The sequence below is a fragment of the Takifugu rubripes genome, chromosome 20 (assembly GCF_901000725.2).
Source record: "Takifugu rubripes chromosome 20, fTakRub1.2, whole genome shotgun sequence".
Lineage (NCBI taxonomy): Eukaryota > Metazoa > Chordata > Actinopteri > Tetraodontiformes > Tetraodontidae > Takifugu > Takifugu rubripes.
Genome location: NC_042304.1, coordinates 10,159,414 through 10,176,315, shown reverse-complemented (window position 1 = coordinate 10,176,315; position 16,902 = coordinate 10,159,414). Strand labels below are relative to the sequence as shown.

General features: G+C 43.4%; 2 protein-coding genes across 3 annotated transcripts; both read right to left on the bottom strand.

Moving 5' to 3' along the window:
- Positions 1–1,040: 1,040 nt before the first annotated feature.
- On the bottom strand, positions 1,041–4,208 carry LOC101065947 (5-hydroxytryptamine receptor 3A-like). The gene is made up of 9 exons (XM_029827770.1): positions 4,111–4,208; positions 3,768–3,928; positions 3,643–3,687; positions 3,397–3,503; positions 3,132–3,301; positions 2,896–3,056; positions 2,261–2,471; positions 1,601–1,816; positions 1,041–1,421 (listed from the first exon to the last, which is right to left on the bottom strand). Exons 1-9 carry the CDS (start codon positions 4,157–4,159, stop codon positions 1,111–1,113), a joined length of 1,431 nt encoding a protein of 476 aa, XP_029683630.1. The 5' UTR covers positions 4,160–4,208; the 3' UTR covers positions 1,041–1,110.
- Positions 4,209–5,162: 954 nt separating this feature from the next.
- LOC115247155 (5-hydroxytryptamine receptor 3A-like) lies at positions 5,163–8,841 on the bottom strand. Of its 2 annotated transcripts, XM_029827766.1 has the most exons (9): positions 8,433–8,841; positions 8,201–8,361; positions 8,076–8,120; positions 7,830–7,936; positions 7,563–7,732; positions 7,327–7,487; positions 6,683–6,893; positions 6,012–6,227; positions 5,163–5,832 (listed from the first exon to the last, which is right to left on the bottom strand). In XM_029827766.1, the coding sequence occupies exons 1-9, from the start codon at positions 8,479–8,481 to the stop codon at positions 5,522–5,524; spliced, it is 1,431 nt and encodes a 476-aa protein (XP_029683626.1). In that variant the 5' UTR covers positions 8,482–8,841; the 3' UTR covers positions 5,163–5,521. The 2 variants fall into 2 exon arrangements, with proteins under 2 accessions (XP_029683626.1, XP_029683627.1); XM_029827767.1 differs by lacking the exon at positions 8,076–8,120 and having other exon boundaries at positions 8,433–8,840.
- Between the last annotated feature and the right edge of the window lie 8,061 nt (positions 8,842–16,902).

The following is a 16,902-nucleotide window of genomic DNA, read 5'->3' as shown; positions in this document are numbered from 1 at the left end:
TACATTGTAAGACTGAAGTTGCGGGCCGTATGAAATCTTACCGCGGGCCGTGATTGGCCCCCGGGCCGGACTTTGGACATGCCTGCCTTAAACTCTAACCCTAACCCGAAAACTTAAACCCTAACCCTAACCCTAACCCTAACCCTAACCCTAACTGTCCAATGTGCCAATCGATGGTTTTTATGTAAGGCTTGCCTTGATGTTATGAGTAATGTGAGAGCTTTATCTCTGATGCGGTAAAGCTTTAAATTTCATGAAACATCATCAGTAGTTTCCCTTTGAGTCATGCAATTTAAACAAATTTAAATTATTTTATTTTTTTAAGAAAAATGGGATGAAACAAATTCACAATTCGCAGAACACTTTTACCATCGCTAACGAAAATTAACAAATAGGACAAATTTGCACTGATATAACTTCCAGATCACTTCCAGTCATCCATTTCTGTCAAATTTCTCCTCTTTAAAATTTCATTTTAGAGTCTGTAAGAATGTTCAATGATTTGTAAAATTATTTCATCATTTTTAAAAGTTTATGGGAATTTGTTTTTAAAAGTAAAGTTTTTTTCTTTTTGTAAAATTTTTTTTCAATGAAATTTAAAAAAAAAGTGTGTTTCAAACCTTGTTGTAAATGTAAAAAAAAATTATTTCTTTTTTTCTGTTTGTTGAATGTTATTTTGTATTCGCCTTCTGAGCCACCTTACTGTGAGAGGAAAAATATGATACAATGATCTCAGTCCATTGAAAAATATGTATTAACATCTTTAATTACATATCCATAATGTCAAATATTTAGAGCTCAGCATTTAAAGTTTGTTCAGAACTCCATAGCAACCAGGCAAAGCGTCATCTCATGGCTCTAGCTGGTGGACATGTAGCCACTTTGCACATTAAAGCAATCATTAGCTTCATATAAATGTCGCATTCAACACATGTTAATAAATTGTTTTTTATACAATCACATACAAATAAATGTCCAAAAAATATTTTGGTTGGTGTAAATTGTAAAATCTTATATGACTGTTATTATTAGTAGTGATCTTGTGTTTTTGTAAACTTGTGTAATTGTTTGACCGGGACTGTTAGTGTCAACATTAGATAAATGTCCAACTCAAGCTGCATATGAGTTATTCCAGATCCAGATGGAAATGATGGTGATGAAGGTGACTGTGATGAAGATGATGTAAAGACCAAAGAGGAAACGGTCTACCACCCTCCCGATCATCTCCCATTCCTGCATCGAGTGGTTCCCCTGGAAGTGTTTGTCCACCTGGACGCGGATGGCGGCGAGATGTCGGCTCAGCTTCCTCAGTTCCTCCAAAACTGAGTCCTGGGTCGTCTTTTCCGCAGGAGAAGCGTCTGACAGTTCCTGTGGGCCTCTGACAGAGACGACGCCGGCAACAGACGAAGCTGGTTCTGAGACTAAGAAAACAAACATCAGCCTGTTTGAATGTGAAGACGTTTATTGTAATACTTATGAAACTATATGTTAAAAAAGAGTTCAGACTTAAACTGCTCAACTGTTTTACACACCCACAGAATGAGTCCATCAGGGACAGATGCAATCCTCTTCACTGTCTTTGTGAATAATAAGAATTTACCTCCTGTGCCAGTAGCTGATGGGTTGAGGAAGACAGTGACTGCCCTCTTCTTCTTTAATGGAGGGAGACAAACCAAGATGGCCATATACTGTAGCACCAGGGTCCTGAGCCAGTCGGGGATGGCACCGTGGGAGGAACTTAACTGGATATGAGTGATTAAAACAGTCTCCAGCAGGCTGGCCACCATCAGAGCCAGGCTGACAGAGAAGAAGACGTCTGTAAGAGACAAGGGTGGACAATCTGTAACATTCTCCAGAGAGAATGAGAGACAGGTGAGAAGACACATTACACACCCTTTCGTTATCCTTTCATCAAGAGTGGGTTCACCGTCTCCACCTTTATTTGTTCTAAAATTGCTGGACCCCCTGTTGGAGCTCTTTTGGAGCAGTCCACCCCCTGAACTCTGACCCTACCCGGCCCCGGTAACAACCTGACGCTCTGTCCCCTGAAGGACGGATGTAACCGTTGCTGTGAACATTCTGTGGTTTTTTGGTTTGTTTGTTTGATTGATGCCGGAAGCCATCTCCCTCTGCATACATCAACATTTTTATGTTTGTGGAAGGAGAAGGTGTTCATCAAACCAGAGAGGTTTTAAGACTGGCTCCCTCATCACTACATGATAAACTTAAAGGTTTTCCATTAAAACTGTTAAAAACTCACTGATCAGAGGCGTCTGGTTCCCGGTGACGGGCAGCAGGTCGTTCATGATGAGCAGGAAGACGGTATAACCCAGGATGAGGGTCATCTTGAAGGAGGAGCGGTCAACACTGTGGGGGGGCAACATGAAGCTAAAGATGTCGATTGTGACGAGGAAGCAGCTGGGGATCAGTAGGTTCACCACATAGTTGATGGGTTTACGCCTCAGGATGAGCTTTTGGTGGAAGAGACACACTTTAGTCAACTTAGTCGCCATTAATAGGTCTTTTCTTGACCGTTTTATCCCTACCAGGGTCTTGGGAGGCAGCAGGAGCCTATTGCAGCTGCATGGGTAGGGCAGGGTACAGCCCTGCAAGGCGTCATTGCAGGGCCCTATGTGAGCATTTGGGTGGTTCAGTACCTTGCTCAAGGGGAGCTATGAATGTGTCCTGGCACCTCCCTTTTTATAGACTATAATCCAGCCCCAGTCAATAAAATGGTTACAGATGGCCTGGGACATCCCAAGTCCAAGTCTTCTCTCCACTAGATGGTGCCAAAACTTACGCCCACTGGATGTTTGAGCATCATGAAGCTTCATGTAATCAGTTTGAAGTCTTGTATATTGTTTTCCATGATGATGTTCTGCAATAGATACTTACAAAATATTTAATCTCCGAGTAATCATCTTTGCCCAGCGAGAGGGTGACAGGAGCTATTTCAATATCTGCAAGATCCCACTCGCCGTTTGTCTCAAACACCTCTCTGGACTCCTGCAGGATGTCCTCAGCTGTTGAGCCTTGGCTCATTCTGATCTCTGAAGCTTTAAAAACAAAGAGCTCAATGATTAGAATTAACAACAAAGCTCAGACCTTCTGATATATTCATGAAGTTTCACCGAAATGCACATAGGACCCAAAGGTCAGAGTGCAGTTTTGGATGTCGAAGGGGAAAGTGTAGATGTCTAGTTTGCAGGAGCTGACCACCCTGATGGGTCTGTCATCGAATACACCACCTGTGTTGTATAAGTACACAAAAGGAGTTCTCGGAGATTGGTCCTCTTCCATGCTGGGGAAAAAACAGAAATTGAGGGAATTAATGGGAAAAAAATCCAATATTAATTAGTAACAACACAAAAACAACCAATCGTTTTTTTAACCTACAACTCTACAATGTGCACATCTGGGACCCAAATTCTCTCACGAAGCACAGAAACCTTTTCAGTTCCACATTCTTGCACATCCCAGCTCAGTCCGTCAATATCCCATTCCTGCATCAAGCAATAGCAGAAAGATAAATCATGTAAAACATGTCACATGCAGACACAATATAACAGAAGGAAGCACATTAGATAAGGTAAGCTATAAAGCTGGTTGACCCTGTAAAGGGATTTATCACTGAAAACCTACCAGAACCTGCCAGATAAGCATGGTCAGGGTTTGGGATATTGGGTCCTGTGAGGGAAGCAATTGATAAATAGTCAGAGCAACATCTGTCTTATAAGAATAAAGTGAAGGGCGGTGTAAGGACTCACCACTCCCAAAACTCCCACCACAGTTATATCCAAGGTGATGTTGAGCGGAGATGAAAAGTCCTTCACAGGACGGACCTGACGGTACGGAAACAGATCTTTTTCCAGGGCCGCAACCAGAGATCTGGGTGTCGGGCTGGTGCAGTTCAGCATGGCACCATAACCTGAGGAGCAGGATCAGAAATATGGGAGATAACTTTTATTGTACAATAATCATGCTCAGGCAGGTTTAAAGCCATTTATCAACCAGTATTTTACAGTTAACGTCAGAAGCTTCAATCTCCGTGTGTCCTAAAATAATATATTTTTGACCTTCTACTTTGATAAAAAATACCATCTCACTCACCCTGGATCAGCATGAAACAGAAAAATCTGAATTGTCCTTTGGTCATCATTGGTCTTGGTTCAGTTCTTAATCACATTTCAGGACACCGTAAGCTGAAAGCTCATCAGAAAGTACACCAGAGAAATGAAAAGTTTTATGATGATGTCTGTTACGCCTCACTGACTAATATTGACTATCCTCTGAGAATTTTCTCCATGTCTTATTTGCTTTGAATGGTCCAACCCTGCATTAGACTAAATCAATCTTGTGAATTCTGAGGCAGATTCAAAACTGTAAACAAATGTTAGAACAACATTTTCATACCATGGTGAGACTTCGATAGTCGTCCCATCATCACAGCCACATCCTCAGATGAAAAGGTGTCATTTTTGCAATAAGGCTTCACTAAGCCTAACCCTAAACCTTAAACTCTAACCCTAACCCGAAAACTTAAACCCTAACCCTAACCCTAACCCTAACTGTCCAATGTGCCAATCGATGGTTTTTATGTAAGGCTTGCCTTGATGTTATGAGTAATGTGAGAGCTTTATCTCTGATGCGGTAAAGCATTAAATTTCATGAAACATCATCAGTAGTTTCCCTTTGAGTCATGCAATTTAAACAAATTTAAATTATTTTATTTTTTTAAGAAAAATGGGATGAAACAAATTCACAATTCGCAGAACACTTTTACCATCGCTAACGAAAATTAACAAATAGGACAAATTTGCATCGATATAACTTCCAGATCACTTCCGGTCATCCATTTCTGTCAAAATTTCTCCTCTTTAAAATTTCATTTTAGAGTCTGTAAGAATGTTCAATGATTTGTAAAATTATTTCATCATTTTTAAAAGTTTATGGGAATTTGTTTTTAAAAGTAAAGTTTTTTCTTTTTGTAAAATTTTTTAATTGAATTTTTTTAAAAAGTGTGTTTCAAACCTTGTTGTAAATGCAAAAAAAAAATCTTTCATTTTTGTTGTTTATTGAATGTTATTTTGTATTCGCCTTCTGAGCCACCTTACTGTGAGAGAAAAAATATGATACAATGATCTCAGTCTATTGAAAAATATGTATTAACATCTTTAATTACATATCCATAATGTCAAATATTTAGAGTTCAGCATTTAAAGTTTGTTCAGAACTCCATTGCAACCAGGTAGAGCGTCATCTCATGGCTCTAGCTGGTGGACATGTAGCCACTTTGCACATTAAAGCAATCATTAGCTTCATATAAATGTCGCATTCAACACATGTTAATAAATTGTTTTTTATACAATCACATACAAATAAATGTCCAAAAAATATTTTGGTTGGTGTAAATTGTAAAATCTTATATGACTGTTATTATTAGTAGTGATGTTGTGTTTTTGTAAACTTGTGTAATTGTTTGACCGGGACTGTTAGTGTCAACATTAGATAAATGTCCAACTCAAGCTGCATATGAGTTATTCCAGATCCAGATGGAAATGATGGTGATGAAGGTGACTGTGATGAAGATGATGTAAAGACCAAAGAGGAAACGGTCTACCACCCTCCCGATCATCTCCCATTCCTGCATCGAGTGGTTCCCCTGGAAGTGTTTGTCCACCTGGACGCGGATGGCGGCGAGATGTCGGCTCAGCTTCCTCAGTTCCTCCAAAACTGAGTCCTGGGTCGTCTTTTCCGCAGGAGAAGCGTCTGACAGTTCCTGAGGGCCTCTGACAGAGACGACGCCGGCAACAGACGAAGCTGGTTCTGAGACTAAGAAAACAAACATCAGCCTGTTTGAATGTGAAGACGCTTATTGTAATACTTATGAAACTATATGTTAAAAAAGAGTTCAGACTTAAACTGCTCAACTGTTTTACACACCCACAGAATGAGTCCATCAGGGACAGATGCAATCCTCTTCACTGTCTTTGTGAATAATAAGAATTTACCTCCTGTGCCAGTAGCTGATGGGTTGAGGAAGACAGTGACTGCCCTCTTCTTCTTTAATGGAGGGAGACAAACCAAGATGGCCACATACTGTAGCACCAGGGTCCTGAGCCAGTCGGGGATGGCACCGTGGGAGGAACTTAACTGGATATGAGTGATTAAAACAGTCTCCAGCAGGCTGGCCACCATCAGAGCCAGGCTGACAGAGAAGAAGACGTCTGTAAGAGACATGGGTGGACAATCTGTAACGTTCTCCAGAGAGAATGAGAGACAGGTGAGAAGACACATTACACACCCTTTCGTTATCCTTCCATCAAGAGTGTGTTCACCGTCTCCACCTTTATTTGTTCTAAAATTGCTGGACCCCCTGTTGGAGCTCTTTTGGAGCAGTCCACCCCCTGAACTCTGACCCTACCCGGCCCCGGTAACAACCTGACGCTCTGTCCCTGAAGGACGGATGTAACTGTTGCTGTGAACATTCTGTGTTGTTTTTTGGTTTGTTTGTTTGATTGATGCCGGAAGCCACCTCCCTCTGCATACATCAACTATTTTTAAGAGTGATTCTGTTGTGGAAGGAGAAGGTGTTCATCAAACCAGAGCGGTTTTAAGACTGGCTCCTTCATCACTACATGATAAACTTAAAGGTTTTCCATTAAAACTGTTAAAAACTCACTGATCAGAGGCGTCTGGTTCCCGGTGACGGGCAGCAGGTCGTTCATGATGAGCAGGAAGACAGTATAACCCAGGATGAGGGTCATCTTGAAGGAGGAGCGGTCAACACTGTTGTGGGGCAACAAGAAGCTGAAGATGTCGATTGTGATGAGGAAGCAGCTGGGGATCAGCAGGTTCACCACATAGTTGATGGGTTTACGCCTCAGGATGAGCTTTTGGTGGAAGAGACACACTTTTGTCAACTTAGTCGCCATTAATAGGTCTTTTCTTGACCGTTTTATCCCTACCAGGGTCTTGGGAGGCAGCAGGAGCCTATTGCAGCTGCATGGGTAGGGCAGGGTACAGCCCTGTAAGGCGTCATTGCAGGGCCCTATGTGAGCATTTGGGTGGTTCAGGACCTTGCTCAAGGGGAGCTATGAATGTGTCCTGGCACCTCCCTTTTTAATCTGGCCCCAGTCAATAAAATGGTTACAGATGGCCTGGGACATCCCAACGTCCTGGAGATTAACAGCTGACAGTTGTGTTCTCGCCACTAGGTGGTACCAAAACTCATACGCACTGGATGTTTGAGCATCATGAAGCTTCATGTAATCAGTGTGAAGTCTTGGATATTGTTTTCGATGATGTTCTGCAATAGATACTTACAAAATATTTAATCTCCGAGTAATCATCTTCTCCCAGCGAAAGAGTGAAAGGTACTGCTTGAATGTCTGCAAGATCCCACTCCCCGTTTGTCTCAAACACCTCTCTGGACTCCTGCAGGATGTCCTCAGCTGTTGAGCCTTGGCTCATTCTGATCTCTGAAGCTTTAAAAACAAAGAGCTCAATGATTAGAATTAACAACAAAGCTCAGAACTTCTGATATATTCATGCAGTTTCACCGAAATGCACATAGGACCCAAAGGTCAGAGTGCAGTTTTGGATGTCGAAGGGAAAAGTGTAGATGTCTAGTTTGCAGGAGCTGACCACCCTGATGGGTCTGTCATCGAATACACCACCCGTGTTGTATAAGTACACAAAAGGAGTTCTCTGAGATTTGTTCTCTTCCATGCTGGGGAAAAAAACAGAAATTGAGGGAATAAATGGGAAAAGAATTCCAATATTAATTAGTAACAACACAAAAACAACCAATAGTTTTTGTAACCTACAACTCTGCAATGTGCACATCTAGGACCCAAATACTCTCGCGAAGCACAGAAACCTTTTCGGTTCCACATTCTTGCACATCCCAGCTCAGTCCGTCAATATCCCATTCCTGCATCAAGCAATAGTAGAAAGATAAATCATGTAAAACATGTCACGTGCAGGCACTATATAACAGAAGGAAGCACATTAGATAAGGTAAGCTATAAAGCTGGTTGACCCTGTAAAGGGATTTATCACTGAAAACCTACCAGAACCTGCCAGATAAGCATGGTCAGGGTTTGGGATATTGCATCCTGTGAGGGAAACAATTGTCAAATAGTCAGAGCAACAGCTGTCTTATAAGAATAAAGTGAAGGGCGGTGTAAGGACTCACCACTCCCAAAACCCCCACCACAGTTATATCCAAGGTGATGTTGAGCGGAGATGAAAAGTCCTTCACGGGACGGACCTGACGGTACGGAAACAGATCTTTTTCCAGGGCCGCAACCAGAGATCTGGGGGTCGGGCTGGTGCAGTTCAGCATGGCACCATAACCTGACGAGCAGGATCAGAAAAATAATATATTTTTGACCTTCTACTTTGATAAAAAATACCATCTCACTCACCCTGGATCAGCATGAAACAGAAAAATCTGAATTGTCCTTTGGTCATCATTGGTCTTGGTTCAGTTCTTAATCACATTTCAGGACACCGTAAGCTGAAAGCTCACCAGAAAGTACACCAGAGAAATGAAAAGTTTTATGATGATGTCTGTTACGCCTCACTGACTAATATTGACTATCCTCTAAAAATCTTCTCCATGTCTTATTTGCTTTGAATGGTCCAACCCTGCATTAGACTAAATCAATCTTGTGAATTCTGAGGCAGATTCAAAACTGCACACAAATGTTAGAACAACATTTTTAGACTTTAAACTTTGGTGAGACTTTGATAGTCGTCCCATCATCACAGCCACATCCTTAGATGAAAAGGTGTCATTTTTGCAATAAGGCTTCACTAAACCTAACCCTAAACCTTAAACTCTAACCCTAACCCGAAAACTTAAACCCTAACCCTAACCCTAACCCTAACTGTCCAATGTGCCAATCGATGGTTTTTATGTAAGGCTTGCCTTGATGTTATGGGTAATGTGAGAGCTTTATCTCTGATGCGGTAAAGCTTTAAATTTCATGAAACATCATCAGTAGTTTCCCTTTGAGTCATGCAGTGTTTCAGCCTTTCAACACTCATACACCCTCATCAAAGGTGGCCAGCTACAGGTTGATCAAACATGAGCTTGTGTCCTAAGCCAAAGCATGAGAAATGCCTGATTGTTTATGGAGTGTAGGGACATACTGTTCCCGCAGTCAAGCCTAGACCTGACAACATACTGTGTTCACCCTATTCCTAAGGCATTGCTACCTGGATTCCCAAATGGGGGATCAGGGTGATTAGTGATCAGATCATGTTGATGCTCTTTGAGCCCAACAAGAGTCCTTCCCCTTTATCCATATCAACTGACTGCATCATTTGACTGCTTTAGAGACCGATCTAATTGACTGTCACAGACATTGTATGCCAAGGTCTTTTAGCAATCTGATGGTGGAAGAAGCCACAAACCCTCTGCATCCCCCTGAACAGGATAGATTTTAGCATTCCATCCTCATTATGTGTCTGCTGCCAGTTAATGCAGTTTTTTTTCCACTCATTTGCCTCTTATATTGCATTCTCTTATGGGAGTGTAAGCTCTGTGAAATAAACAGACTTCAGTGAAGTCTAGCCGAAGGGTGGTGACTGCAATCTCAGGTGGAAAGATTTGTTGCTGACTAATTGTGACTACCATCTTTCATTCCTGGACTTTGCTTGCTGTCCGGCTTTTGATTTATGTAAGGGGATAATGGTTTGGCCTTTTCTGTCCCTCTCAGCTGAAAGGTTGAGCCATGACGGAGTTGGTTGTGAGGGGTTGGCGGTATTCCTGTTGCTCCCAAGAGCTGTGGCAAGGCTCTTGCGGACCTGGTTGTTCCTTCAGATGTAGTGGATTTGTTGGAGGTTGGCTTTACAACTGGTCCAAATGTGTTTGAGAGTCGCTGGAGTTGGGCAGAGGGAACAGGTTGGGTCATCACCATATCAGTGGTGGAGGTTTTTTGGTGGTGGGATCACATCACTTGTGGGTGTGATGATGAATGTGATGTCGCTTGCCTCCATTTCCCAGAACTTTCATCAGCTGAGCTTTCTCCTCTCCCGGCCTTAACACCTCCTCCATTGTTTCTGTTTGGCAAGACAGGCAGCCTTTCTTTTGATCTCTTCCTGACAGTACATCTCTTTGGCCACCATTTTCCACCTCTCTGATGTTGAGGCTCTCCACAATCCTACATGGCTACAGCAGTTGTGAAATTGGCATTGTTGGCTCACTCCAGCTGCCATTGTGCTATGTGGAAAGGCTCTACCAGCCTTCATATTCAGCATGTTGCACCATGGAGCCAACCTGCTGGGTCTTGATATATTCAACAGCATAGGTCTTGGTCAACAGGCTGGGCTGCCCATGGGATTTGCTTATCAGCCTGTGGTGGACACTAACATACCTCCCATGGTCCAACTGCTTTGACCTGTGCAATGGCATCTCAGCTGAGCTATGGCGCATGCTGTACAACATCATAGAGCAGGTAAATACGCCACCATGGGTACCAAAACTGGTGGTCTCAAAGAAAGCAGGCTGCACATCTGTCAATCTCAGAGCAGTATACAATACCATAATACCAGACCGTTACCCTCTGCTGACAATAGAGGGGCTCATGGCCTATTTCCATGGATTGACAGACTTCATTAAGCTGGAACTCCTCCAGGGATACCTTGGAGTACATTTACACGCTGAGAGCAGCAACCTAACTACATTCCTTACTCATAGCTGGATTTTTTGCTACAAACACCACATAGTTGTCCGTGGAGCCAATGCCACCATGCACAATGAACACCTCCACAAAGTATTTTGTTACACAAACCAAACAAATTTAAATTTAAAAAAATAAATAAAAAACTGGGATGAAAGAAATTTGCAATTCACAGAACACTTTTACCATCTCTCAAGCAAATTTGCACCGATATAACTTCCAGGTCACTTCTGGTCATCCATTTGTCGAATTTCTCCTCTTTGATAATTAATTTTAGAGTCTGTAAAAATATTCAATGTTTTAAAAAATTGTTTCATCATTTTTCAAAGTTTATGGGAATTTGTTTTTAAAAGTAAAGTTTTTTATTTTGTAATTTTTTTAATGTTTTTTTAAAAAATTTGTTTCAAACTTTGTTGTTGTAAATGTAAAAAAAAAATCTTTCTTCCTTTCTTTCTGTTTCATAAGTTTTATTTTGTATTCGCCTTCTGAGCCACCTTACGGTGACGTCAAAATCTTCAGAAGTGTACTCAGACAGGCGCACGAACCAAGTTCACCACAAATTGAGACCAGAAGCCAACGTTGCTTCTCAACCTTGTACAAGGGGGGTTCCGCTCCGTTACAGACATGTCTGCTGTCGCGCTGTCCCGGAGAGAGTCCCTCTCCCCCCCAGAGTTGGTTCTTTTATTAAACTCAGCACAAGACACAGTAAAAGGCGTTTCCGTGGTTACATAGTTTGCATCAGCTCAGTCACGTTGCACATATTTTGGCTATATCGAAGCGGCCCTCAGCCTGCGCACAGGTGCACAGCCTTGAGAGCCCTAACCCAAGCAGATATCACACATTGTTATTCTGTTCTCTTCACAAACAAGCTCACATAAAGTTACTTTCATTAAAATAACTATAGCAAAAAATGCAATTTGCAATATTTTACAACATTCCCCCTGTTGAGCTCTAAGTAGAGATCACATCCATCCATCTCGCTTCCGGTTCCCCATCACTTCTTCCTTAGGGGCCGACCGGAGAGGCATTATCATCTTGGGATCGATGGTTCCCTTTTCTACAGCAACAGTAATCATGCGTACACACAAAGTTCAGATACATGGGATACAACAGCAGCCACACATCATAACAGCAGCTGTAAAAGCGGCTAAAGAAGTAAGTATAGAAAAAATCAACCCTTTCCATCTGCCAAACATCTGGAACATCCAAGAGCCAAGTCCATGATCCACACCTGAGTTTTCTGCCAATTCAAAAGAGAGATTTCCACGATCTTCCTGTGAAATTAAAGCACATATAGCTGTTTGGTGCACCCCTCCGTGGTTTGAAAGGTCCTACAGTGGATTTGTCGCTAATTGGGGGGTAAATTGTAGCCAATTGTGTACAGTTTATTGGAGTGTTCTCTCTGGTTAGTGCCATCATGCACTGACATCCCCAGGTGTCATCAAAATGGATAGGAGCTGGCTCGATAAACAAATGTGGCTGCCCTGCCGCGCATGCAATGCACTCCCCGTCGATCTTATCCTTTGCCTTGCTCGCCAACCAATCTAGCCAAACATTGTCAGTTCCCGTTCCCGTGCTTATTTGAATTATGTCTATTGGTTTTAGAGGCGAATAGTTCAACGTTCTTACCCGCTGGGAGGAGTTACTCTCTCTCGTGTTCTCATCCTTTGGGGGCTCGTCACCCCTCCTCCCCTGTAGGGTGGTGGTGGCTTTTAAGTGTATTTTGATCAACCCCATAGGATCATGCCCAGTTATGTCAACTTCAACTCCTAACACAAGATATACAGGGGAAGCTGCGCCCCTCCAGACTGGGGACTGATCCCAGTGTAATCATAACGTCAGTGGGTTGCTTGTCGGGGAGAAATCTCGTTGGAGCTTTAGCTCCCTCCATAGGTGCTCATAGGCCGCTTCCCGCATATCGTAAAGGGGCTGGTTGCGCCACCATTCCTGTATGTACTTGGACACTACTCCAATCAGAATACCACTTACCATTGGTGTAACCATGGCGCGAGCATGAGAATTGAATAGGACCCGGTTCATAACATAAGTCAGTGCTTCTCAAATAGTGGGGTGCGATGCCAGGGGGGGCGCGTGTGACCCCGGAGAACTTTTTTTTTTTTTGCCGTACTAGAATAAAGTGTAATTGCACATCCACTACAGTAGTTGGCAGTGGCGCTCTCATTGTCAGAGTGTGCGCAGGGAGTATTAGCTCTATGGTGTAGAGTTTTTTGCACCGAGCATTCGCGCGCACACACCACAGAGCAAGAGATAGGAAGTGCAGTGAACAAACCATCAAGAGACAGCATGAAAAAATACTTAACAGTGATGAAAAGAAAGGCGGAGAGAGACAGAGATAATGAGACATACGAAAGTCTCCCGAAAGCTAAGACGAGGAAATATGACGAAGCATATATAGCGCTTGGCTTCACTGCGACTACGGTGGGAGACGAGGAAAGACCGGTGTGTTTACTGTCTAAACATGTTGGCAGGACAGCATGGACCCAAATAAATGAAGGCGTCACTTAAAGACATTACACCCCAGTCACGCTGATAAGCCGCTTGAGTTTTTTCAGCGAAAACGTGCTGAATATTGGCAACAATCTTCCCGCTTTTTGAGTTTATAGTTTCAATAAGAATTTAATTTTATTTTGAATTTCAGGTTAATTGATGCACTTTATATCGTTTCTGTTACAGACTAAAAAACAATGTTGATAAAGCTATTCTTTGTTGTACGTTGGCCTATATTTCTTTCTTTTTCTTTTTTTTTGTTTTCTTTAATGTTAATAAGGATACAATGTTATGCAGGGGTGTACTTATAACAATTTCCTAGACAAATGATACTAATTATAGTCACAGCGGAGAGTGGGGGGCGCAAAATGTTTTCTTCTTCCTAGGGGGGGCGTAACAGAAATTAATTGAGAAGCACTGACATAAGTAAACATCATACCCTCTCCACATGGTAGAAGTCCCACGACAGTCAATAACGTCACAATGTAATCCATACGGGGCACTCTTGTGTGTCTCGCTTGGCTCGTGGATAGTTCCCTTCTCTTAAGGATCTGCTCTTCTGAGTTAGCATTTCACTTCTATAAACATCCACATAAATCAATATAGATGCAAAGATTACAACAGACATGCATATTATCAATAAACCATTCAATGATCGTCTCCACTTCGGCATTCGTCCCGCTGAGCATTGTCCTGGGTCCAGATGTTCCTCCATCAAGGATTTCTGCACCTTCGCATCCATCGTTGCCGTTGCAGGGAGAGGTTACTAGCACTTCACCTGTTACGCATTGGGGTTTCTGACGTCGCAGACCCCTGCTGCTCCCTTTCCCGTCTGCTGTTTTCGGTACCTTGGCACACTGCGAGAGGTGGTACCAGGTGTCTACCTTTCCTTCAAACTGGACCGCTGTGTTGGTGCGCGCTGTGACTCGATGTGGGCCCGTCCACCTCGGTTCCTGCCACTTCCTCTTAAGGACCTTCAATAACAGGTACTCCTCCCCTATGAGGTCGGGTTTCTCCTGCGGTTCTGGCGGGATCTGGAGAGAAAAGCTTGAACACATGTAGTTAAGTATTTTAAACATTACCTTGGGGTGTACCTCCGCTCCTTCAGTCATGGGGTGTCCTGGTCTTGGGAAGGGCCTTCCATGGTGGAGTTCGAACAGTGTAAACCCGCTGGCTCTATTCACAGTGTGTCTAATTGTCATGAGGGCCAACGGAAGCGCCTCCACCCAATTTAGTCCCGTTTCCTTCATGATTTTAGCCAATTTGGTCTTCCCTTGTTCCCTTGTGATTGAGGATGGTAAACCGTGCCAAATTTGTGCTTAATTCCCATTGCAATCTCTACTTCTCTCAGGTGTTTGTTCTTAAAATGAGATCCGTTGTCGGACCGTATTATTCTAGGGAACCCATGTGTTGGTATAAAATGGTTCACCAATGCTTTCTTTACTGCTGCTGGATCCTCCTTACCAGTAGGATACGCTTCGGGCCATCCAGAGCAGGCGTCTACTATGACCAATAAATAGCGCTTGCCCATTGCCCGGTCTCCCATATCAGTAAAATCCATAATTATCTCTGCTCCTGGGGCCCTCACTGGGAACGCCCCCTTCTCAGTCCTAAAAGTGGATTTTGGATTAAATTGGTTACAAATATCACACTTCATTCTACTTTGTTCAATCATTTTGTGCAGATTGGGGTGCCACATATTTACACAAAGTCTTTTCATGGCATCCACCCCCACATGCGCTGGACCATGGGCCTCTTCACACATTTGGGCCAGGAATCTGTTCAGAACCACCAGCTGCCCCTTGGGGCCTTTCCACAGAGAACATTGTCCTTTCTCCTCTGTCCCGATCTCCTCCACTGTGGCCCCGTGCTCCTCCCATTGGTCTTAAGTCCTCCATTTGTTCAGTCTCCACTGTCTTCATTATGTACATCCCCAGCAGATCCAGTCCTGCTGCCTCTTTTGCAGCTTTATCCGCAACCGCATTTCCCCTGGAGTGAATGGCCCCATCACTCCTGTGTGCTGCCACTTTAATTACTGCCAACTCAGAGGGGATCCACAAATTTTCATCTATTTGCTTGACAATTTCCTTGTGTCTAGGTGGGACCCCTGTTACTGTTCACCATCCATTTCTCTTCCATGAACCCAAATCTCTATGTACAACAAAATAACTAAAAGCAGAATCAGTATAAATATTTACAGGTTTGCCTGGCGCCGCTGCCAGTGCCTTTTGCAAGGCCACCAACTCCGCTCTCTGTGCTGATGCTGGCTCAACCTTCCCTGTGACCACCTTGATAAATCTCTCACCTTCTCTCATCACAACTGCAAACCCTGCTCGTAATCCCTCATCCGTTTTGTGACAGCTTCCATCTATGTACAAATCTATGGCACCTTCGATCGGAGTTACTTGATGCTGTAATAACCTAGTACCATCCTTTCCCCCTGTTGTAGCTGATAAAGGCAGGCTGCTGCCGTAGTTTGTTTATCAGCTACATCCAAGAAAAATGGTGCGGCATAGTTTGGTTTATTTAGCGCCGCTGCATTGGCCAATAGTTTTCTAATGTCATCAAAAGCAACCTGAGCTTCCGGTGTCCACTCTAAGTGTGACTGGAGATTCCCCACACCCTGTTCCTTCATCAAAGCCCCTAGGGGTGCGGAGCGGCCCGCATAGTCAGGAAGAAAATGTCTGGAGAAGTTGATGAGGCCCAGGAAGGCCATCATGTCCTGGACCGTATTAGGCTTTTTGTGATGGAGAATGGTTTGTCTCTGTAGGGACGTCAGCTCTCTGCCTCGCCCTGATATCAAGTTTCCCAGGAAAGTGACCCTTCTCCTTACTAACTGGAGTTTTGATTTTTTGATCAAGAACCCTGCCTGGCTCAGGTAGTGGAGAAGATTGAGTGTGGCTGATGTGCATGCCGCTCTAGAGGTGGATGCTATTAACAGATCATCCACGTACTGAATCAGTACAGTGTCTGTGGAAGTCTTGGAGATTGCTTCAAAATGTCCCTGAGAAAATGTCCCTGAGAATGGTGTTAAAGATCCCAGGAGTTAAAGAAAACCCCTGGGGCATGCGTGTGTATGTATATTGTGCCCCCTGTATGTGAATGCAAAAATGGGTTGCAATTTAGGGTGTAAAGGGAGGCAGAAGAATGCGTTAGCCAGATCAATGACCGTGAACCACTGGTGTTCTGGTGTAAGTGGTCCCAATGTGGTGGCTGGATTGGGGACTGGTTGGGGTGATTCTTTGAAAAGGCCCACATCTGCCTGATGATTGACCCGGAGGCAGATCCGTAAGGGCAACCTCTGCCTCTCTGTCATTAGAATCTTCCGCCCCATGATGTTGTTGGAGTTGTTGGTGCTATCTCACAGCTAATTTTGATAAATCTAAATTTAGGATGGCTTGTGGATGTCCACAAATCTCTGAGTTCCAGTGACACCCAATCTTTGATTGTATTGGCTTCAGCAACCATAGGTCCCAAGGCCTTAGCCTGTCCTCCCATCGCTACGGCTAGTGTGATGTGTGGTGCTGAATCAGGGCCCATCTTGTAATGTTGGAGTTGTTCTGGTGTAAGATGCACTGGTGCGGCCACACCCTGCGGTCCCAGGACGATGCCAGATACGGACGCCACCCAATTTTGCCCATCCAGATTAGAATTGAACCATTCTTGATATGTCAGGTCGTTATCTTTATCATAAAAAAGC

Coding starts and splice junctions, on each gene's coding strand:
- LOC101065947 (XM_029827770.1), bottom strand. CDS start 4,159: ATGATGACCAAAGGACAATTCAGATTTTTCTGTTTCATGCTGATCCAG. Junction 2,472..2,895: donor ACTCGGAGATTAAATATTTT/GTAAGTATCTAT, acceptor TTCCACCAAAAG/CTCATCCTGAGGCGTAAACC. Junction 1,422..1,600: donor ATCAGCTACTGGCACAGGAG/GTAAATTCTTAT, acceptor TTGTTTTCTTAG/TCTCAGAACCAGCTTCGTCT.
- LOC115247155 (XM_029827766.1), bottom strand. CDS start 8,481: ATGATGACCAAAGGACAATTCAGATTTTTCTGTTTCATGCTGATCCAG. Junction 8,362..8,432: donor CTGTTTCATGCTGATCCAGG/GTGAGTGAGATG, acceptor CCTGCTCGTCAG/GTTATGGTGCCATGCTGAAC. Junction 7,937..8,075: donor TGCTTATCTGGCAGGTTCTG/GTAGGTTTTCAG, acceptor TGCTTGATGCAG/GAATGGGATATTGACGGACT.